We start from the raw sequence: 24,735 nt of genomic DNA, 5'->3' as shown, positions 1-24,735 counted from the left end.
AAGATAAGATGGGGCCTGATTATTTAAGACCTTGTATGTGAGGAGCAGGATTTTGAATTCAATTCTGGATTTAACAGGAGAAATCTGCTCTCTCTTTCTAGTCCCTGTCAGGACTCTTGCTGCAGCATTTTGGATTAGCTGAAGGCTTTTCAGTGAGTTTTTTGGACATCCTGATAATAATGAATTACAGTCGTCCAGCCTGGAAGTAATAAATGGTAAATGCCCTGTATTTATATAGCGCTTTACTAGTCCCTAAGGACCCCAAAGCGCTTTACATATCCAGTCATCCACCCATTCACACACACATTCACACAATAAATGCATGAACTAGTTTTTCAGCGTCACTCTGAGACAGGATATTTCTAATTTTAGAGATGTTGCGCAAATGGAAGAACGCAGTCTTACATATTTGTTTAATATGTGCGTTGAAGGACATGTCCTGGTCAAAAATGACTCCAAGGTTCCTCACAGCGTTACTGGAGGCCAAGGTAATGCCATCCAGAGTAAGAATCTGGTTAGATACCATATTTCTAAACTTTTCAGGGACGAGTACAATAACCTCAGTTTGATCTGAATTAAGAAGCAGAAAGTTAGCGGCCATCCAGGTCTTTACGTCTTTAAGACATTCCTGCAGTGTAACTCATTGGTGTGTGTTATCTGGCTTCATGGACAGATAGAGCTGGGTGTCATCTGCATAGCAGTGAAAATTTATGCTATGTCTTCTAATGATGCTGCCTAGGGGAAACATGTATAATGTAAACAGAATTGGTCCTAGCACTGAACCCTGTGGAACTCCATAATTAACCTCAGTGTGTGAAGAGGACTCTCCATTTACATGCACAAATTGGAGTCTATTAGATAGATATGTCACAAACCAAACTGTACACTGGTAAACTGTTACAATAAAAAAAGACCGTAATTTTCTTTACTCTTCTTTATTTATGTAACTTTTGTTTTCACTGGCAATTTAGTATTAGGTTAGGACAAAAAACAAATTAGGAAGGTTAAAGACAGAACATTACTAGATTGTGGTTTTAATTAAAATGTAGCCTTTGACAATGCTGAACACATGAGAAGCTACTTTAAGGCATATCACCCAATTTGTAATATTGCTAAACATTTCTTAAGGCAGACGAGTCATGCTGGCTGGGTCAGTGTCATTTTTGTTGTAATTGATGTCTGGTTTGTTCTGTTCCCTAGTGATGGGTAGGGATGGGTACCAGTATCCGGTGTTCTGACATAATCCTTGAAATAGTAATAACACAGTATCCTCAGCAAAGATGAATTAAACAAGTTTTATTTTAATGGAAGTTTACTTCAAGTCTTCAGATTTTTACTGTCTTTTATTTGATTACTTTAAAGTATATGATTACATTAGAGTAATTAAATAAAGACAGTTTTGATGGAGCTCCTGAGCCAGCCCAAGCTCTCTATGAAGACGAGGAAAAACTCCCCTGGGGGGGCCAGACTGACGGGAAGAAACCTCGGGAAAGCCCATTCAAAGAGAGATCCCCTTTCCTGGGATGGCTGGGGGGGGTTACAGGAATTCCAAAACACTGAAATTTAAAGTGGGCCAATTAAAAAAAATTATTTCCTGAAAAAAAGAAAGGTAATTCATACATCACACATAAATGATAACGTCTGAATTGTGTGTGTTTGTGTGTGTGTGTGTGTGATAGGCTTATCTCAGCCAAGTGTGATGCTGTAGCTCCTCCAGCGTCGGCCGCGTCTCCGGGACTTTGGTTAAACACGCGTCCAAGAAATCCCGGCAGTCTGGAAAGAAAGGAAAGAGAAAAAACATGAAGATGATAGTTCCAGTGGTCCAAGCCATCAGTCAGTCTTGAAGTGTGACGTTTTCTTACTTTTGGACAGATGTCTTTTGAATTTCAGGCGCTTTTTGAGGAAGCTCGTGGTGTTAAAGTCCCCGGCATGAAGCGCTTCGTACAGAACCACTCCCATTTGCCATACCGTGGTGGGTCCACACCTGTAGCAACTGCGCCCGTACCACTCGGGAGGGGAGTAAATTTCTGTACCTAATAAACAGACACAATTGCAATTTCTTCTAAAACAAAAGGCGAAAATTGTGACATCTGTGAAGAGCAAGAGCAGAATATGTTACCATAGAAGACGCGGTACTGCGACTGCTCCTTAACAAAGCAGCTCAGTCCAAAGTCGATGATACGAACACGCGGTACATCTGAGCCGGTCTCAATTAGAATGTTCTCACTCTTGATGTCCCGGTGAAAGATGTGTTTATCCTCCAGGTGCTTCGCAGCATCAACCAGCTGCTTCAGAATGACCTGGAAATAGAGCAGGGCGATATGACCAAAAATATTTATCACGATATACATTTGAAAAGTTGTGATAACGATATAACTGACGATATAACTGACACTAGACAAAATACTTTACAACGCCACAACTTTATTAGTGCAAAAAACCCCATAAATGTATTTTCACTTAAACAAGCAGCTGTTTTTTTATGTGCATTAAAGTTATATAAAAATGTAACAGTGCAAATGCAAATTCCTCGCTGACAGTTTAACCAAAAGGCATTTCCAGTGGAAATTGGCCGACATATCCTCAGCATAACCATGTAAAATATCCACAAAGCTTAAAAAGAGGTTATACACACACAATACGGTAATATCACGTTGAGGTGCAGTACGTATCACTCCGCGAGGCGCCTGCCTACGATAGCCGTAATGCTCCGACAATCCATCGAGCGGTGCGGCTTTGTAGCTTAGCAAAGTCGCCGTGTACATAAAATCGTTTTGAGGTCAGTAAACACAACCAGAATTCATACATAAGGCACACGGGATTATAAGGGGCACTGTCGAGTTTCAGAAAAATCAAAGGATTGATTTTAAGTGTGCCGTATTTTCCAAACAACACGGTAATAACGGCGGCCCGCTAGCATGCGCTACCAAAAATCGTGCTTTGTTGTGTATCTGACGGACGAAAGCTAAACCAGTTCCACACCACTAAAGTTGCAGCATTTTTACAAACCAGTTCTGGTTCATCCGTTTCATTCAACGATCCACTTTTGCTCTTCTCTTTCTGCGTCACCGCCATCTGCGTATGTAAACATAGGCACTGCGCATGCGCGTTTTACCTATTCTAGCGCGATATTTCATTTTCCTATCGTTGCCCAAAATTACACCGGTATTACCGTGAATGGTATGATATAGCCCAGCCCTACCTGGAAACGATGAAAAAGACAATAATCAATCAATGGGTTAATGTTTCTCTAATACTCTGTGCTTTGATTGAATGATGTACAGTCTAAGACTCTTCTAAGGCAAGTCAACTTGCCTTGGCCTTGTCCTCTGGCAAAAATCCTCCATTTTCTTCTATGTATTTATCCAGGTCCACAGCGGGGACAGGTCTCTCCATCACCAGGATCAGCTCTCTGCCAAAGTCAAACCACTCCAACAGAGACACTGGGGCTGATGTTTCCACTGATCCATCTGCTTCAGCTGCAAGCTTCAGCATGATGGCAACTTCCACTGACACATTCTTCCCGTTATCATCCTGAAATATTTCAACAAAGTGGATGATGAGGCACAGACGTTCCACAGGTGAACGCTGCATGCAATCCACTAATGTAAAAACAATTCAAGTCTTGCACATTTACCTTCACTTTGCAGTACACTTTCCCCTTTGGGATGTGTTTGATGGCCACCTAAAAGACACAGGGCATTGATGAGCATTTCCTCAGTATGACATCATTAAAGGTGTAAAACAGCATACATCTCAGCTTACGATATTATCCCTTATCTGCATTACTGCCTGTCTTACTACCACCATCTGAACACTTACTGGTAAATGATCCTTTATGCGGTAGCCAGCAAACACTGCTCCACAGCCTCCTTCTCCAAGCCGGTGCTCCTCCACGTATCTTGCTTGGAAGTCACCTAAACAGACAAACACAAATTGGGTTTTACTACAGCTGTCACACAAATTACTCTCTGCTGTACCCTAAATGTTCATTTTGCTCTTCACCTGAATATAAGTACCTGGGTATGTGTCAGCCAGTCTTACAGGACTAACACAACCATTCACACTCGCATTTCTGCATTCACACCTATGGGCAATTTAGTGTTTCCAATTAACCTGTCACCACTAACTGCATGTCTTAAAATGCAGTTAGTGGTGATGTCATTAAAATGAATGCAACTTGTCTGCGTTGTTAACTATCCCCAAACACGGCACCTGCTTCCTGAAATGCTCAGAGTAGCTCATCTGCAACCAGTAACCAGCCGTGCTCAAAGTCTTTTAAACGACTTTCCTCCCCATTCTGATGCTCTGTTTGAAATGTTGAGTTGCATTCATAATCAAGCTGTTAGCTGTGTGCCCAGCTTAACCTAGCTACACATGTCTGTAGACATTGACCAGGGGTCAGCCTCATTATATCCGAGCTCTGCTGACAAAGCTGAAAGAGACGCAGCCTGTGACTTGAAATATGTGTCCAGCATAAACATGCAGGAGCGCTTTGGACAAACTTGATGAGCACTGTAAATAAGAAGTCCCACGTGAACTCGGGTTTCAGTCCAGTTTATTCCTGATTTGTGCTCACACAGCCATTTTAGAGTGTTGCATCATTAATGTGATGAGGCTTCACTTTGATAGCGTTAGGTGGACATCTGGTGAAACATACAGAGTTGTCATACTGAATCACTACTTACTGTTTTCCATTGAATTTAACGTACACAGCAAAGAGAAAAAAGCTTCATCGTGGACTCTCTTTGCAGTTTCACTTTGCAGAATCGCTGAATTTTCTATACATCATCTATATTAACTCAACTAGTGATCGGGGCATTTGTAGGCCTTTATTTCTTATTTCATCTGTTTGATCAGTACAAGTGTTCATTTTTAGTGTGAAACAGCTACTACATGTACTCTGAAATGTGCCACGTTAAAGTTAGTGCAGTATAGTGTTCACACATAGTCAACATGTTTCAGAAAAAAGCAATCTGCTGCTTTAGTTCACCAACTGGGCTTTTATTGTGAAACTCAAAGGATAACAAAGCCAGGTGTCATCCTCTTTCAATAATTTCAGATCAGGATCTTATGTTTAGGTCTAATGCATATTATCTGACAGACAAGTCTTTGTTTTATTTTGATTTTTACAAACAAGAGTGAATTTAAAAAATGAGCCAAAATGAACAAAGGAACATAAATTATGTTAGGAAAAGTCAACATACGTTGGTCTATTTTTTCTCCCTCGTGCTTCAGGGTTAACGTTCTCCTAACATCCCCACCATTCTCCCAAACTAATGAGAGGCTTTCTTGAGTGTAATTTATGATTTTATTGAATGTACTTGTTTTTGTAATGTGCGTTTGTGCAGATATTACAAGCGGCTGCAAACCCTTGTCAAAGACCCTCGACACGACTGCGTGCTGTTTGCCAATGAATTTCAGAAGTACTCTTACTGTCCATGAGAGAAGGGCGAGAGCCAGGAAAAATGGCAGACCAGGTCAGTGCTCATTATTTACCACACTCACTGAAGTGTACAGTCAAGTTGCTGCAGCACATGTAGCATAGAAATAGAGTCTATAGAGTCTTTTCCTTTCTCATTTTTTCCTCTTTGTCATGTTTTTTCTTCTACTTATACTTCTTTGACTTCATTTTGTTTTTCTGGGTCAAAGTGTGACGTTACATGTTTCACTAGGTGAAATTTGTAAATCTCATTAATTATAATGGAGATTATGCTAATAAAACATATTCAGTTCTTCAGTAAAGATGAAATACTTGCACCATGGGAAGTCCCCAATCTTGCCTATTGCAGCGTAACTAAGGGAGGATTCAGGGTCACTCAATCCAGCCCTAACTATAAATCAAAAAGGAAAGTTTTAATCCTAATCTTAATAGTGAGAGGGCGTCAGTCTCCCGTGTGCAAATAGGAAGCTGGTTCTACAAAAAAGGGCATGAAGGCTGATGCTCTGCCTCCCATTCTACTTTTGTAAACCCCACAAATAAGCCCGCAGCCTGAGAGTAAAGTGGGTGTGTAAAAGGGGTTTGATTATTCAAGACTTTTCTGTGTAAGAAGATTTTAAATTAAATTCTGGATTTAACAGGGAAGCCAGTATGGGAGAAATATGTTCTTTTGTTCTTGGACTGGATTAACTGAAGGTTTTTCAAATGATGCTTTTAGGACATCCTGATAATCATCCAATCACACAAAATGTCTTTGACTGCACCTGCTGACTACTTCTGCTCAGCAACTCTTGAAAGGAAATTGTGTTTCTAAAAATGTTAAGTCTCTGGGTTTAAAAAATATTTTGTGAAAGTGACATAAATGTATAGTTCACACGTGTGCAAAATTCATCTGGGAGATTTAAAAATGTAAACATTACATTTGAACTTTCTTTCAAATTGTGCAACAGGCCAGCGGTGCAGATGCATATGGCACTTAGAGCACACGTACTGGCTAAGATGTCAATCGAGCATTCATAGTGTTTTGTCCCAATAGGGGTTCAATGGGTAAAGGGGTCATTTTAACATTTTCAAAAATGTTTTTCCTCCACTTCAGGTAGAAAACAAGTGCAGGAACAAAGAAGTCAGGAGGACTTGTGAATGGCAGCTTAAAAGTGATTAATATTTATACCAGTTTAATAGAGAAAAGCACCAAAAGGATTTAATGAGTGTTTTTAATAATAGAGACTTGGTTGTAATGTTAATCACGATCTGACAAACTTTTATGTTGTGCCAACAAATGAAGCTAGAAGTGCAGTGTGTTCTCATGAAATGTGTTTATTATATAGATAAGGCACTCAATTATTTATTTTTTATATTCTTTCTGTGGAAGCACCATTTGAATTACAAGTAGTGTGAAATCATAACTTCCACCTACAAAACAGCAAAAACTTAGTGGGATATGTTAAAGATTATTGCTTTAGCGTTTAGCATCTTATGCTAAACTTGTGAGTTCATTTAGTGTGTGTGTGTGTGTGTGTGTGTGTGTGTGTGTGTGTGTGTGTGTGTGTGTGTGTGTGTGTGTGTGTGTGTGTGTGTGTGTGTGTGTGTGTGTGTACTCAGCTGCAGTGTGGTACTACAACCACCTGGCAGGAATGATGAATATAGTGATGATCACTGAGGATCCTGAGGCCGTAGCTCAGTTCAGCAGCCTGACGTCTGGAGTGTACGTCATCTCCGTCCAGGTATATGAAATACCTTTATAATACCATCTACTCTATATCGGCTTCTTATATGTAGCCACCTTACAGGGATTTATCATCATGCATTTAGAGAAACACGTGGTTTGAACACCTAAAACTGAAAGTCAGCTCTTTGTGTTAAAGTCGTTGTGTTGGAGCCTATATGATGGAACAGTTGGTTGGTCTGTATTATTTCACTAATCTTCAGTGGGACTATTGTAGCATGTAGCAGGCATGGGTTTTTGAAACACTTACATTTTTGGCAGCAGTATTAGAACAGTCTCACTTAGAAGTGAAATTGGTGGTTGTTGTCAAACTTTCGGTCATTACACATGATTTCTTGGTTAAGTGACAAAATGTAAATATATGTGGCATTTAGTCTGTTTACATACGGAGAGCTGCACTTTGTTTTTCAATTCATGTCAGCCTAGCAAGCATGCTGTGGTTGTATAAAACACAGTGACAATGAGTCAGAAAACTATTAAACTAGTATGTAAATGAGAATTTCGCTAAAGGTGAAGGTCACAGCCTTGTTTGTAATTGCACTGATTGATCCGAGCTCTGTCAGAAAAAAACAGTTACACTTTTTACCTATTTGTCGATACACTGGTATCGCCATTTAAAATGGTCAATAAATGACAGTTAAAGTAAAGAAGAGAGGTTAGAAACAGCCTTTAGCCATGTTATGGGTATTGATATTATATGTTTGGCTTCACAGGTACTCTGCATCTTCCCTCTTGGCAACGTGTTTGGAACGCCGCAAACACGAGTCGGTCAGAGAGTAAACTCATTGCTCAATAAGGACTGATATCAAGTCTGATGTTTATTTAAAGGAAAAAGAGCAGTACATGCTAGTAGCCATGAAATTAATATTACAACGCTTTCTATTGTGATACATTTTTGATACATTGCTGCCAGATTTGTATATTTTTATCCAAACATACGTACCCGGGTATTTTTGAAAACGCAGATTTTTCTATGTGTTTGCGCCTTTCGTCCACACGTAAACGGCGTTTTCGGTCACTGAAAACAGAGATTTTCAACCAGAATTGGTAGAATTCATTTAAATTGGTTGGTTTCCTAAAACGGTCGTGGCGTTTAAGCACGGTCCAACAATTAACAACAGGGTTGAGGTTGTTGCTTTGGGAAGCCCATTCCAAAAACTCGCTTTATTTATTCTGAAACCAGTTCTTATATCTATTTAACTATTATTGTAATACTAATACTGAGGACGTCTAACTGTATCAAAAGGTTTAAGCATCTGGCTGTTGATTTGAGGTGAATTTGAAAGATTTTACTCTATTTCTCTTTCTCGAACCTGATAAGGTTAAGTGGAAGAGGATCCAAAACTTAGGCCCTTGAAGGGATGTTACTGGAGCTAAGAAGGCCAACTGAAGTAATTTATTTCTTGACCTGTGTGTTTTTCCTTTGCCAGGATTATTTGCAAAGCTTCTGGTCAGATCTGCAGGCAGCCCATGAACTGTTTAGCTCCATTTCTCAGGCACAACAAGAGACAGAGGGCGACGATGGGGAGAAAGAGTTTCCCGAACATCTTCCCGCTGAAGTCCTGGAGGCTGGTATAAAGTCTGAACGTTACATTCAGGTAAAAATGTACCAACCTGTTGTTGGGTCTAACGCTCAAACCCCGCTGACTCAGCGCTTTCTTTTACTTGCTGCAAGGGGAGAAGGTCTTCATCTGATCTTAGCCCAACTCCAGCCTTCCCTCAAAGCCCTTTTATTAACTTCAGTGGTCACACAAACATCAACATTAATGATGCGACAGATAAGACACGCACATGTGAACGTGTGTCTCTGCAAGAGTGAACATGTGATGTGTGTGTATGTGAATGTGTCTCTGTGAGCATGTGATGTGATCAGTGATGTGTGTGTGTAGAAAACAGAGGTGAGCATTCATGCTAAAGATCTGATCATCTTGTGCAATGACAAACATATTGATCCACAATTCTCTAACTCCTGTTTTAAGTATACCGGATCTCTCTTTAAAACACGAGTTTAAAACAACTGCAGGAACAACGTTTAAATATTTTAGTAGCTTTAAGCCTGTTCATTTTTCAGAGAAACTGCAGGTACCTTTAATACATATACTAATCTATACTAACGAAATACACTGATGAGTGTAGGGAGTGTGCTGAGGAGGTAGGAGTATTTGAGGGGCTGACGAATAAAGAAAATGAGATGAAGAGCAGGACTGTTATTGAATGAAGAAGATATGAACTGTCTCTAAGTTTTCTTGCAGTTTAATTTTAAAGGAGAGAGACAGAAAAAACACATCATTATTATTATTATTATTATTTTAAAAAGTCATAAAGGGATTGGCAAGTTACTTTCAGTGAGTCCCCAAGCAAAACATGGCTTAGTATTTGGGGTAGAGACCTTTGTTGCCAGTGGTAAGACTTTTCTTGGTATCAAGTGGAGTAGTCAGAGGGTGACGATGGGGAGAAAGAGTTTCCTGAGGCAGATGGACATCTGCGTCTAAAGGTCAAAGGTCACTCTTTCGAGGATGCCAATGTTCACATTTTGGACAGAGAGGACAGATGGTTTGAAAGAGGAGTGAAAGAAGCCATCTATGTCCACTGTGAGCGACCATCTTTGAACAGAGGCGGGGCTTACGACACCAACTCTCTGCCATCTATAATCCAGTTTTGAGATCCTTCCCAGACGCCTTAACGCCCACTCACATCCTGGGCCATCTGACCTCAGGAATTCGCATGATAAGGTGGGGCCAGGTTTCACAATGAACACACCCGAAACTCTGGCTGATTGGGACCCACACCCAGTTTCACACCTTGGCTCAGGCGATTAGAGGATCATCAGGGGGTCCTTTTGTCCCTCTGTGGGAGGAAACTCCCACTAGGTTTATATCTGGGACTCTCCACCATTTGAGCTTAGAACTGAAGAAGCTTCTCGGATGAGAGGTGAAACGTCTTCAAGCAACTTAAAGAAGTCCAGACGCTTTTCTTTGCAAGCTCCTTTGACTACGATGACCTGGATGACTGAGAACCTTCACAGACAGTTTTTGGTTGATATTCTATCGCTCTCCATTAAATGAAACTAACATTAAAGAAATAACATGAATAATTGTTCTTTCTTTGTAACTGAGGAAACCTACAAATTCAGCAGTGATAATTATTTCCCCAACTGTACCTGAGCAGGTATGGAGATGTCACAAAGAGAAGGCAGTGGAGTTTTTCACCAGATTGTTTAACACAACCTCAGTGGCAGAAGAGTAAATGTCTTGTTTCATTCCTTTTTACTAGGGTACACTGAATGTTAACAAGCATCGGGCACAGAACGAGGCTTTCGTCAGGCCGAAGAACTTCTCAACCAAGAGCACAGGTGAAAACGCCTTACATTTTCAAAACAGGTGGAACAGACACATTAAACTTATATTTGCTAGACGTTTCTGATCTCTTCTCCCGACTTTGACCCCCCCCTATCCATCTTAGATCTGACTTGGGATGTGCTTGTGTATGGTCGAAAAAATCGAAACAGAGCGGTGCATGGGGACGAGGTTGTGGTGGAGTTGTTGCCCAAGAACGAGTGGAGAGGGAGGGACACAGCCCTGACTGATGGGGATGAAAAAACTGGAGAGGACAATGAGAGTACACCTCTGCCAACAGGTGGGAATGTTTGTACTCCATTCATTCACATTTGATTTATTTTTGTATTTAATGATATTTTGTGTATTATATTTTCTGTCTGATTTGCCTAAAATATGTTCAGGATATCTCACAAATAAGTAATGAAAACAATGAAGCATCTTGATCGAACCACATGAATGGTTCGATCCGTGGCTCCCCGAGTCTGCAAGCCGAGTATCTTTGGGAAAGATACTAACCCCAAGTTGCTCTCCGATGCATCCATTGGAGTATAGTGAGTGTGAATGTTGCTTAGTAAGCACTTAAACGCATAGAAGGAAGTGCTTGTGTGAATGGGGTGATTGGGTGAGAGTAGAAAAGAGCTGTATAAGAATTAGTCCATTCACCATTCTTGTTTATATCACCTGCATGAAGCAACATTATAAGAACATATTTGGGTGAAATAACATTTGGAAGCTATTTTCTGGACAGGCATTCACAATTAAACTTTTTTTAAAGTTGCTACTGATTTTTATTACAGTTCTGGTGTAATTTGGCACAACTGAACCTCTTCTCCATGGTTCCATTCGTCAGGGAATAGCTTCTTGACAGCCACATTTCCAGAGATTCAAATAACGATGAAGTTTCGTCGAACAACTCAAGGGCCAAATGCATCTCTCAGGTTCTGTGTCACGTCTTTGCTGGTTTTTCCTGCTTTTTAATGACATGGCAGATATTGTTCATCTTCTGTAGAATTTTTTTTACGTCTGACACCTTTTCTTTCGTCCAATACAAAAGAAAGTTTTAAGTCTAGGAGACACAAATGGCAGGGAACGCATCCTGAGCTTCCACTAACATACAGTTCCCTTTACCAAACACAACAGAACAGAGACAGACGGGGCCCCGTAAGTTTGCCAGTGTAACCTCGCAAATGACAAAAGAGAGAAAGAAAGAAAAACACTAATTAATTAAGCACACAACTCAGGGCCCAGTATTCAAAAGGCGAGGAACACTCCTGCAACTATACACGTGGACTCGCACAAATAATCAATAATCTTTTCAGCTGTGGCAGACCTAGAACAGGGAGGGATAGTTCAGGTGCAAAAATACTGTTTTAGCTTGTCACACTTTTAATTTGGCTAATGGGAACACCCTGTGTTTTTACATAAAAAATATGCAACACATAAAATACATTTTAATCTAACTGGAGGCAATTGACCATTGTTAACCCTTCTTATTGTTATTATTTTTACACACGAGGTCCTAAGGACAAAAAACTTCCCCCCCCTGCGGGCGGTCAATCCTTCAAGCTCAGGTCCTCTACCAGAGGCCTGGGAGCTTGAGGGTCCTGCGCAGCATCTCTGCTGTTCCCAGGACTGCGCTCTTCTGGACAGAGATCTCAGATGTTGTTCCCGGGATCTGCTGGAACCACTCGCCTAGCTTGGGAGTCACCGCACCGAGTGCTCAGGTTACCACGGGGACCACTGTTACCGTCACCTCCACATCTTCTCAAGCTCTTCTCTGAGCCCTTGGTACTCTAGCTTCTCATGTTCCTTCGTCCTGATGTTCCTGATGATTGCTAAATCTGTCACTACAGCCGTCTTCCTCTGCTTGTTCACCACCACTATGTCCGATTAGCCATCACCATTTTGTCCGTCTGTATCTGGAAGCCCCGAAGCATCTTAGCTCGGTCATTCTCCATCACACTAAGGGGCGTCTCCCGTTTTGACCTCGGGACTTCCAGGCCATACTCGGCACAGATATTCCCTTTATACTATGCCGGCCACTTGGTTATGGCGTTCCATGTATGTCTGCTAGCATCTTGCACCCTGTTGTTATGTGCTGGATTGTCTCAGGGGCATCTTTACGCTTGTATCTGGGGTCTTGACTGACTGGTCTGGTAGACCCCAGCCTCTATGGATCTTGTACTTATGGCTTCATGTGCTGCCATTATTAGTGCCTCTGTGCTCTATTTCAGTCCAGTCCAGCCACTGGTAGGATTTCTGGATGTGAGCTAGTTCTTTTATCTGTTGGTGGTACTGTGCAGGATCCTGTCCTTCCATGATGGTTCCTCTTCTTGCTCCTCTTTCTTGGGTTTCTGGTGCCTGAGGTATTCACTAAGCACACCTGAAGCCCCTACCAGTCAAAAGTGTGGACACGCCTTTTTTTTAGTGGTTTTTCTGTCATGGCCTGGTACTTCTACATAGTAGATTCTCACTGAAGGCATCAAAACTATGAATGAACACATATGTAATTATGTAGTACATATGTATATACCGGCTCCCCCCCAGTGCTGCGTTCTTTCTCCTCTGCTCTTCTCCCTGTACACCAACTGCTGCACCTCCACCCACCAGTCTGTCAAGCTAATCAAGTTTGCAGATGACACCACCGCTATTGGACTCATCTCGGACGGGGACGAGTCTGCCTACAGGAGGGAGGTTGAACGTCTGGTGTCCTGGTGCAGCCACAACAACCTGGTGCTGAATGCCCAGAAGACAGTGGAGATTATTGTGGGCTTCAGGAAGCACACAGCCCCACTCCCCCCCATCATCCTGACTGACACCCCCATCACCTCTGTGGACTCATTCCGCTTCCTGGGTACCACCATCACCCAGGACCTGAAGTGGGAGCCTCCGTCACCTCCGTCATAAAGAAGGCTCAGCAGAGGATGTGCTTCCTGAGGCAGCTGAAGAAATTCAACCTGCCAACACGGACGATGATGCAATTCTACACCGCAATCATCGAGTCCATCCTCACTTACTCCATAAATGTCTCTCTGTACTGATGTCTGACATTTAACCCCACAGGTCGTATTGTAGGGATCCTGCAGAGGAACTGGAGAGACTACGTGGTAACTTTCCCCACTAGGGATGGGATTCAGTCCCAGAGCAGGAATTCCCAGCGGATACTGACCATACCTTGGGACCAGCGTATTCCTAAAATCCGCATCAGTACTCAACAGGCTGAAGCTCTGCAGGTCTGACTTGACTTACATCTATAGGTTGATTTTATTTTCATGATGTACATTATGGCTTAGTCACATGAGTAAAAATAGGACGGCACCTGCCTTGTAACAAAGAAAAAACGCTGCTTTTCCAGTGATTGCAGTGAATATTTTGCATTCAGCGTTCAATTACAAGTAGTTACGGCAACCAACTGGTCGATCAAAGGTTGAGAATACAACACTGTCAACCTCTGGATGAACGCTTTCAAGGTGATTGCCTTGAAAAGCAGGACTCTATCTCCAGACCATCTTATCACCATTTGATTGGTGTTTTGCACCCTTTAAATAAAAGTAACTGACTGAGAGTAGTTGCAGAATTAGTCCCCGTCTTCCAAAGAAGCATTTCAAAGCCAACAATATTGCAAATTCATTGCACATAGCAACACCGATCTTGTTTGCGCTCCAGTCTCTAGTGTTACTATAGCATTATGCTTTTGTCTCATAGTGTGACCAGTGTTTACTAAGTGCTGTCTCATTTCTATCCCTGTCTTCTCATCCTCACCTAGGACCACAGAGTTGTGGTGCGCATTGATTCATGGGAAAGCACGTCATTCTATCCCAACGGCCATAGTGTACGGGTTTTGGGTCGAGCTGGAGAGCTTGAGACTGAGGTCCAGACCATCCTCCTAGAGAACTGCATCCATATTCTTCCTTTCTCAGACGCACAGGTGAGAGCACCTACGTTAGAGATAAATTCAAGTTTTTACATCTCTAAAAGGCAAATTCCACAAGCCTATATAGTATGTTTCACCTTTCGTATTTAGCTGTTGTGAACCCATCAGCAATTATTGTGAATATAAATATTATGATAAAATGTGATTTTTTTTGATGTCTATAAATTGCAATTAAACAGTTAAATTCAACCATAATTGACGCAAATGGTGGCAAATACCCATCTACACAGTTTGGAAATACTTTGGTGAGTAATTTGCTTCATCCTGTGTGATAAAACTTGCAGGATTCTAGTAAGTTAAGTAATTTCAGAAAATATGTTTTTGTTACTAATTCCCAGCTCTGGTTGTACTTTGGATGTAGGTTTTTGATTGTTAAGGATTAATAAGCTTCAGAATTGTCCAAAAACAGCTGGACATTATTAAAACATTATTACCAAATCACCAAGCAGTGAAAGAACCCTAGCAGCTCCATATACCAAAAGCTTGGGGAAAAAAAGAGTCTGGACTTTTTCTTGAAGATGTTTCACCTCTCATCTGAGAGGTTTCTTCAGTTCTAGGAGAAACTGGTGCAGAGTCCCAGATTTTAAGCCCTATGGGAGTGTCCCCCAGGAGAGATGGACCCCCTAATGATCCTCTACCTAATCACACGAGCCAAGGTGTGAAAATGGGTGTGGGTCACAATCAGCCAAGTATTCGGGTGAACCCACTGTGAATCCTAGCCCCACCCTATCATGTGATTTCCTGAGGTCAGATGGCCCAGGATGTGAGTGGAAGTGTCTGGGAAGGGATCTCAAAACTGGATTATAGATGGCAGACAGTTGGTGTCGTAAGCCGCTGCCTCTGTTCAAAGATGGTCGCTCACAGTGGACATAGATGCCTCTTTTACTTCTCTTTCAAACTATGTCTTCTGACAGCTGAGTCTTGTCTCATTTTAAGAGCTTCCTTTACATGTGTGTGTTCCCTCTTTTTTCCTTCAGGCTTAGAGGGAACATGTTCTGCCCGGTGGTGTAGGGTCCTGATTACTCAAAGTTTGTGTTCCAGAGGGTGATGGGAGTCAAACAGGAGGTACTGGTCCGTGTGTGTGGGCTTCCAGTAAACTTCATGTTGAGGTTTCCGTTCTCTTTAATGCGCACGGCAAAGTCCAGGAATGGCATACTGTTATCCTTTGTGTCTTCCCTGGTGAACTTTGTTTTTATCCACAGCGTTGATGTAAACAGTGAAGGATTCTACTTCCTGGGTTTTGATTTTGACCCATGTGTCATCAACATATCTGTACCAGTGGTTAGGTACTGTCCCTTTAAAAGAGCCAACAGCCTTTCTTTCCACCAGTTACTCCTAGACCTGAAGAAGCTTCTGACAGGTGAAACGTCTTCAAGGAACTTATAGAAGTTTGGACGCTTTTCTTTCCAAGCTCCTTAGACTACGATGACCTGGATGACTGAGAACCTTCACAGACTTATATGACCAAAAGGTTTGCAAGTTGACAGCTCGGTCCATAATAACCCTTAATGTGGTCACCCTACTGTCAGCTTACTTGGCTAAGCTCTTTCAGGACATTGGCCACCTGCTTGATAAGGGCACCTGTATGCATTTTCCCCTTCTCAACCTCATACCAGTGATACTGAGTGGGGTGAGGGAGGAGTAGCTGTCTCTCATTTTTATAGATCCCATACTGGCCCATCAGGCCATTGATGGCAGAACTAGCTTTTCTGTTCCACTACTGGCCATGACCATTGCCTTTGAACATTGACTTGGCGTGATTTTTTTCTTCCACATCCCAAATGGTCAGCACTCTGGGCGTGGCACACGAGTGGCTGATTTAAAATGAAGCAGGTCTCTCTCTGAGAGTCATTGTGAACATTCAGAATGCTAGATCACTTTCTACATGCTCATTTTATGAAGTATTTGAGAGATTCCTTATCTATACTCTGTTTAGGGATGGGTATCGTTTAGGTTTTATCCGATACCGGTACTTTTGAAACTGTGCGGGTGCTTAAATGGTGCTCTAACCGTTGCTTCCTTCTCTCACCCCAACCGGTCGCAGCAGATGGCCCCGCCCCTCCCTGAGCCTGGTTCTGCTGGAGGTTTCTTCCTGTTAAACAGGAGTTTTTCCTTCCCACTGTTGCCAAAGTGCTGCTCATAGGGGGTCATATGATTGTTGGGTTTTTCTCTGTATCTATGAAGCGCCTTGAGGCGACTTTTGTTGTGATTTGGTGCTATATAAATAAAATTGAATTGAATTGAATTGCTTAAAGAATGGAGAACACAAACTTTGTCCAAAAACCTCTTATGTTTTTATTTTTAGCAGTCTCTTTTTTCTGCAAAATGATAACCAAGTTAGCCTTTTCTTTTGATACAACATACCTACTTTGTTTGGAACCGGTGAATAATGGAAAACATGTTTAGCTGTTTGTTTTTTTTGTAAAAAGATAACGGTGTTAGCTTTTTCTGCAGCTACAGGGCATGTATGGTATCACTCTATCAAACAAGAAGACAGTCGCATGTAACTACGACGGTGTTTGCTAGTTCACCTTACATGCATTAATGTAATAACGTGGTTAGCCTACTCAACGTAAATTACACACGAACAACATTAAGCTCCTCACGCAGAGAAGAACGGTTGCTGCTGCATCATCATCCGTCTGCTACACTGGCAGGGCTAGGGGCCAGGACTCTCCTCTTCGGGTTTTTGGGGGATGTTGCTAACTCCAGGTCCAATAACAGGCAACCCACCCGCAGCAGATGTGCTCGGTGTGAAGTCTCGCAGCAAGCTATCAAATACGGCGCATTTCTCTGCTTTTAAAAAAACGCTATTGCGTTGCCAGGTGTTTCATTGGATTCGAGGTGTTACTTCCTTTGCACAGTATCACAGTATCACCTTAAAGCACTTGTTGCTGCTGAGTTTGCATATTTTGCTGTGAAGTACAGCCAGACTTTTGACCGCTTTGCCTTGGACATTTAATCTGTAGCTCTGCTCTCAAAGAACATACGTACCTGGACCCGCCTACTATCCTCGGAAACGTAAAATGATTGGCTAGAATCCAAAGTGTATGACATCTCAAGAAAAAAAAAAGCCACCCGTATCCGGTATACCCGCACCCAATGTTCCCTCTAATTTTTCATGTGTCTGAGCGAACACAGAAACTCCCTGAGCGATCCCTTGGACCACTGTGAGCAACAGCAGACGTGTGCACTGTGGTGACGCCAGCATTGAATCCATGCAAGTTACATGGTTTATTAAAATAATAAAATTACAGCATTTACATTTATGTTAGACTACTTTTAATTAACTATTTTAGCCCACTTACAATGAAAATTTAAAAAAACAAAACAAAAAAATCTTGTTCATGACCTGTGTAGCATGTTAACACTATTGGAAGTAAAAATAACTTGAACTCCAATTTTGAAAACACAAGTTTCTTTGGTTGTTTTTTTCATAAAGCTCTGACTTGTATTATGAGTCTGTGGTCTGGGAGAGAGTCTGTAACTCTGTCTGCAAAATACAGTAAATAATGACCAATGTTGGGTAATTAATTATATAGTTACTTCTTCAAAAAAGTAACTGAGTTATGCAAACAACAAAGTTTTTTGCAGCTGTTTACCTAAAAATGCAGCCAAGGCGTTTTTTTAAATAAACATTTTAAATTATTTAGAGAACAATCATCAAATTGCATCAAATCTGATGCCACACAAATTATTTGTGCCACTCCAAAAATAATTTCTGTCAACTATGAGATGAAGGAGAACAACAGCCTGATACCTGCAGGCCTGACAGCAGCAGATGTGTCACTGCTGTAACACCTGTAACACTCAGCAGTCGCCTCATTGTTCTGACACACACTAAACGTCGCCACGCCGCTTTGCTCGCTAAAACACCGGTGTCGGCACATAAGGACGCTGTCAGAGCCTGTCAACGACATTGATTAGCTGCGTATATACGAATGTGAATCGCATTACTGGCTGGATCCCATACGGGAGCAGCCAGTCACTGACTAACACTGCAAAACAGACTTGTTAAAGTATTGATTTTAATTTCAATTCAGGTTAGATTTTTTTTTTTGTGCGCAACGCAGATTTTCTGTGCGCAGAGACCGTGCCAGCAGTGCGCAATTGTGCACACACACAGCTTCGAGGGAACATTGCCGGTACCCATTCCTAACTCTGTTCCACATGTTATGTTTCCTTCAGGATTAGCTAAATAAGAGAGGATTATTTTCCATTTATTAAACTGCATTTAGCTACTCTTTCGTATCACATTTACTTTGGGAATGCACCAATTGGTCCACATCCTGTTTATGCAGGGCCCACTTTTAAACGGTAAATTGCTGAAAATGTAGCCATATATAGCGCTTTTCTGTGTCTTGCACTCCTTTGCATAGATTGAAGCATCTGTGTGTTCCTGTTTTGTTGAGTGTATCTGTCTGTGTGGCTGTTGAAGGCTACTGAGAGTGTGACCTTCACAGTTCACCAGAGGACCATCTATTACATTTGTTAGGTTATGCGTTTTTGATATTATTGCATCCTCACTGGCACACTCAGTCCTTAGTGTGGGCTTACCCTGCTCCATACCTTGTTAAGGATAAAGAACTTACAACCTGGAAGTAGATTATATCTCCCATAGTGAGATACAGAGAATGGTTGCTTACCAGGGTAACTCTGGTTTTCTGAAACCCAGGTGATGTTTGGTTTTCACCTCCAAACAATCGCAGTCAGAGATCAGGTGAAAGAGGAAAGAGCAGAGAGCGTCAAAATAAAAGGGAAATTATGGGAGCAAACACCAGAGTTTAACAATTGTTCATCACTAAATACAGTACAGATATTTTAATAAGGAGAGGTTATTTGAAAGAATGAAATTGATTTACTGATGAACAGAATTTAAACAGGTGATTTGCCGTTAGACTCAGATGGCCTATCTCAGCGGAACAGAACCCCGTCTGTGAAAAGGATTAGAGCAGGAGCCCCGAGAGCCTGGAAGCTGGTGGTGGAATGGTTGAATGGAGCATGAGTGATGAGATGAGGCGTGTACAAGGAAGAATAACCGAGGACACAGCATGAATGCTGATTGGCCTGGAGAAGGTGATTGGACTAGACCACTTCAGGAACGCCTTTAGCCACACCTCACCAGGTGTAGACAATCGGCAGTTAAACCTAGGCAACACCTGAAGACAACTGCATTTCCACTGTAAGGAGTGTAAGGGTTGCAATGGGCTGTAACAAAGGACAAGCACAGATGAGTCCACTATCATAGACTGGAACATCATTCATAACTTTTTATGTTATAAAGGGGGTGGCAGTAGAGCTTCTGTGATTGGTCACATCAGAGAGTGCTTGGTTATCAGAGAGTTACCATAGTAACCAAAGGTTTTAAAGATTGCAATATAGCTATTGTTGTCCAGAGGGGCCGATGGTGCGATATGGCAGCCTCGCTTCTGTCAGTCTGCCCCAGGGCAGCTGTGGCTACAACTGTAGCTGCCTCCACCAGTGTGTGAATGTGAGAGTGAATGAATAGTGGCATTGTAAAGCGCTTTGGGTGCCTTGGAAAGCGCTATATAAATCCAATCCATTATTATTATTATTATTATTATTATCAAATCAACAAAATATTAAAGAATCATTAAATATGTGGAATAGTTCATTCTTTCCTTTTTTCATCAGTGGTTTACACACTGGCTTGCAGGCAAAATGTCACTGGTTCGATTGCAACCGGAGATACAAATCAGGGTTGTGCCTGGAAGGGCATCTGGTATAAAACTCTGCCGTATCAAAAGATGCTGAGCTATCAGGTGTGGTGACCCCTTGTGACAAGGGAGCAACTGAAAGTGAAACACTGTTTTGCTTTGTCTTTGTGTAAAGTGTCCTTGAGTGTTTTGAAAGGCGCTTAATAAAATGTATTATTATTATTATTATTATTATTAATGTTTTGTATAGAATCATAACAAAATGTGAAAAGTTCAAAAGACTATGCGGCTGTTTAGCTGTGCCTGTCCGTCTGCCATCAGCTGAGAGAGATGCCGGTCAACTCTCTGGAGAAGCCGTGGACGGTAGACCCCTCTGAGGTGGCAGAGCGGCGGGATCTTAGGGACAGTCGCCTGGTGTTCAGCATCGATCCACGCGGCTGTGAAGATGTAGACGACACGCTGTCTGTACACAAGCTCCCCAACAGAAGGCTGGAGCTGGGAGTTCACATTGCTGATGTCACTCACTTTGTCAAAGAGGGTTCGCTCACAGACTTGGAGGCACGTTCAAGGTGAGGAACTGGTTGGAGTGGTTGGGTAGAGTAGGTGGGATATAAAAGGATAAAAGAAAATTACAGCATCTTGCATAAGTGTTCAGAGGAACTTTCAGAAGTACAAAGAGGCAAGAAAGTTGTTGCCTGAATTAATGTTGCATCAGCAGCATGCCTTGTAGCGCAATTATAAATAACACAGAGGGCCACCTTAAATAAGGCTCGTGTCTGATGTGAAGCATTAAGCCTTAAATGTCTATCATTTAATCACATGTAGAAGGACTTCACAGGGTCCATGATGGCTTTGAAAGTATCACTGGCACCAGGAATTGAACCAATGGTCAGCACGTTGTTGGTTCAATCCCTGATGCCTTCGGGCTTCATGTTAAAGTCACCTTGCACAAAATACTTAACCCCCAAATTTCCCTGGATGCATCCGTTAGTGTGAGTGTGCATGTGAGAGAAAATGCTTAAAGGTATAGACTAACGCGCTGTATGAATATGTGTGCGAATGGACGAATGCTGGTCGTGCTAAAAGGTGGTTGGGGTTCTCACAGTAGAGAACTGCTACACACAGAACACAGTGGTCCATGTTGTTACGAAGAACTTGTGCTCATTTTGAGTACGATGCCATTAACAGGACAGGGGAATGTTTCCGCTGTGGGAAAGCCTGAGTGATTTTCACTGTGGCCTTCATAAACATATATTACTACGGGACATGGCAGCCATACTTGTACACAACATTCAACCAGAAGGTCATGCAGCAAAAAAAGGAAAAATGAGTCCGCTTCCAACTAAATTAGTTTTATTCTACTGAGTGGTAGAAGTAAAGAACAGTGTGTCACACATCATTTGTTTTCAGATCCCCTTTGTACAGTTACGGGTGTCAGGAAAACACCGGAGGTCACATGATGGCATGTGACCTTGAGTACCTGATGTTAATGGTTTGTCTATAATTGGCTTTCAGTGCATCTTATTAATAAAGAGGATGATGATACAAGACAGTTGAACCACAGTAATAGAACAAGAAGATATTCATCTGTGTTTATGTCCAGATATATGCACATGTTCTGATTTATTTATTTATTTTGTGCTGTATTGTACAAATGAATAAAACTGAGTTTAAAATATCTGCAGTAAATGAAGTGAAGGTCGGGGCTGCAAAAGTAATGCTTGCACTTGATCTCCACAAATTTTCCTTCCTGGGAACATGCAGCGATGACACCATGTGACAGGGAAGCAGCCCAAAAAAATTTGTGTCACAGCTGAACGGCCGACAAATCTGCAGCAAATGCATTCTGCTGTCATCTCGGTGTAATCTCGCTATAATCCAAAATCTCTACGGAATTCTTTCAGCACCTTGTTGAGTCTTGGAAGTGAAGAAAGGAGTGTTCAGAAGGCAGAAGTGTCTAACCCAGTGCTAATAAAATGTATCTGATAAAGTGTAGTCTGCAGATAAATTAGTAAGAAGGTCCATGAAGTGCATGTCGTTTTTTAAAGGCAGCAGCAGCAGCAGCAGCAGCATGTACAGAAGATGATTGAGAGCCGAGTGAGGAGAGAAACTCCGTGTAGACTGTTAACAACGTGCACTTATAAAATAATACTGAAATCTTACTATATATTTTTTATGTTGTGATTTTTAATGTAGTTTTGGTCCTCTGCTTTCTCTCTGACTTACTCTAAAATTCCATTTTACATTTCATAGCTGTCCACAAAGCAGCGTGCAGATCACCCACCTGTCCAGCTCGCCTCCACACTTTAAAGAAGTAAATTAAAATCTCATGATTGTGGTTTGAAGCCTTAAATTCTATTTCAGAAAATGGGGAATATTTATTAAATCATAAGAAAAACATTTTGCTTATTTATTTCATCCTTCCTGACTTATTAATAAACAGAAGGATGAAAATGACAAAGGTGGAACAAACTCTGAATATTTAGTACTTATTTTCAAATTATGTCTCACTTTTGATTAGAAAGAAGATGATAAAGCTGCTGCTTTGATCTCATTGCCTTTTTATATTTATTATGTCACTTCTTAAGGGCTACAACCTACTACCTGGCAGACCGCAGGTACGACATGCTGCCTGCTATTCTCAGCGCAGACCTTTGCTCACTGCTGGGAGGTGCTGACAGGTTAGTAGACTTCCCATCACACGTTTCATTTTCATATGCTTAAAATGCATGCTAGTTGTGTAACTGACACTTTCAAATTCAGGTATGCAATGAGCGTGCTTTGGGAGCTTGACGCAGAATCCCTTGAAGTCCAAGAGGTCTGGTATGGTCGTACACTCATCCGCTCCTCCTATCAGCTCCACTACGAGCTGGCTCAGGCGCTCCTCAACGGAGAACAGGTTGAGGTAGCGGAACTGGCCAACCTGGGTCCTCAGGAAAAGGGTTCTAAGCTAGCTCAACTCACTGAGGCACTTGAGATGCTCACACATGTAGCCAGACATCTTCGGGCAAAGAGGGACAGAGGAGGAGCGCTGGAGCTGGAAGGAGTGGAGGTATGATTGGTTTCTTGTATCTTCATAGAGTATTTTGTGTGTTTTGGTAATGTGTGTACTTAACAGTAAGACTATATAAATAAAGACTGCAAACATTTAAGGTTCATGTTCTTAATTGAAAGCGTAAGCATGTTATAGCTGAGTGTCTAACCCTAACACATCGTCACTACTGACGTCTAACATACGACACAAAATGATTCAATGAATCTGAAGTGAATCAAACAAAGTAAACCGTGCACATAGCTTCAGTGGAGAGAAATCCATTCTGCACATTAAAAACTGGAACCACTATCTTTCTCGCACATTTCAGCTGCAGAAGATTCTCCCTTCTAAGCTTCTGTCTAAGTGAAAGTTTGACTTAACCTCTGTGTTTGGTCATTTTGTCAGATGACATCATGGTTAGAAAATTCAGTATCAGTCACCCCGAAACACTTCATACAGCCGAGGGGAGGAAATCAGGTCAAAAGACACCTGTGGAAAAGGGCCAGGGATTAATGATAACTAATGATTAAATGGAGATTGGTCTATAAACATGTAGTCAGTGATAATGATGACAAAGAGGTGATGATGATGTTCGGCGTCATCATGAGAATCCCCCAGCTGCCACGGTCTATTGCAGCATAACTAAGGGAGGATTCAGGGTCACCTGGTCCAGCCCTAACTATATGCTTTAGCAAAAAGGAAAGTTTGAAGCCTAATCTTAAAAGTAGAGATAGTGTCTGTCTCCTGAATCCAAACTGGAAGCTGGTTCCACAGAAGAGGGGCCTGAAAACTGAAGGCTCTGCCTCCCATTCTACTTTTAAATACTCTAGGAACAACAAGTAGGCCTGCAGAGCGAGAGCGAAGTGCTCTAATAGGGTGATATGGTACTACAAGGTCATTAAGATAAGATGGGGCCTGATTATTTAAGACCTTGTATGTGAGGAGCAGGATTTTGAATTCTGGATTTAACAGGAAGCCAATGAAGGGAATCTGCTCTCTCTTTCTAGTCCCTGTCAGGACTCTTGCTGCAGCATTTTGGATCAGCTGAAGGCTTTTCAGCGAGTTTTTTGGACATCCTGATAATAATGAATTACAGTCGTCCAGCCTGGAAGTAATAAATGCATGAACTAGTTTTTCAGCGTCACTCTGAGACAGGATATTTCTAACTTTAGAGATGTTGCACAAATGGAAGAACGCAGTCTTACATATTTGTTTAATATGTGCATTGAAGGACATGTCCTGGTCAAACATGACTCCAAGGTTCCTCACAGCGTTACTGGAGGCCAAGGTAATGCCATCCAGAGTAAGAATCTGCTTAGATACCATATTTCTAACATGTTCAGGACTCAGTACAATAACTGAATGAATTTAGACGCAGGAGTCTTCCAGGTCTTTATGTTTAGTTTGGTTTTTTGCTGTGTTATTTACAGAATTACAGATGGATACCATATATTTCTTTTCATCGATAATAAATTATAGTACGGTCTAATAGAGACGTTATTTTTAAAATCAGGCGTCTAAGCAGAACACGTTCCTCAGCAGAAAACATTTTATCAGAAAGTCATTTCAGTGAGAATATTGGAAT

General features: G+C 41.7%; 2 protein-coding genes across 2 annotated transcripts; one reads left to right on the top strand and one right to left on the bottom strand.

Annotated features, from left to right (window-relative positions):
• Positions 1–1,281: 1,281 nt before the first annotated feature.
• On the bottom strand, positions 1,282–3,594 carry LOC145431056 (serine/threonine-protein kinase pim-3-like). The gene is made up of 4 exons (XM_080306376.1): positions 3,316–3,594; positions 2,120–2,300; positions 1,863–2,033; positions 1,282–1,773 (listed from the first exon to the last, which is right to left on the bottom strand). The coding sequence occupies exons 1-4, from the start codon at positions 3,592–3,594 to the stop codon at positions 1,682–1,684; spliced, it is 723 nt and encodes a 240-aa protein (XP_080162502.1). The 3' UTR covers positions 1,282–1,681.
• Positions 3,442–23,874, top strand: LOC145431047 (DIS3-like exonuclease 1). Its single transcript, XM_080306359.1, has 11 exons — positions 3,442–3,581; positions 5,352–5,480; positions 7,043–7,164; positions 8,597–8,764; positions 10,440–10,518; positions 10,629–10,802; positions 13,568–13,737; positions 14,271–14,432; positions 20,438–20,685; positions 22,705–22,797; positions 22,880–23,874. The coding sequence occupies exons 1-11, from the start codon at positions 3,557–3,559 to the stop codon at positions 23,172–23,174; spliced, it is 1,665 nt and encodes a 554-aa protein (XP_080162485.1). The 5' UTR covers positions 3,442–3,556; the 3' UTR covers positions 23,175–23,874.
• Positions 23,875–24,735: the final 861 nt, after the last annotated feature.

The sequence above is a fragment of the Astatotilapia calliptera genome, chromosome 9 (genome assembly GCF_964374335.1).
Source record: "Astatotilapia calliptera chromosome 9, fAstCal68.1, whole genome shotgun sequence".
Taxonomy (NCBI): Eukaryota; Metazoa; Chordata; class Actinopteri; order Cichliformes; family Cichlidae; genus Astatotilapia; species Astatotilapia calliptera.
This window is presented reverse-complemented; position numbering and strand designations above follow the sequence as displayed.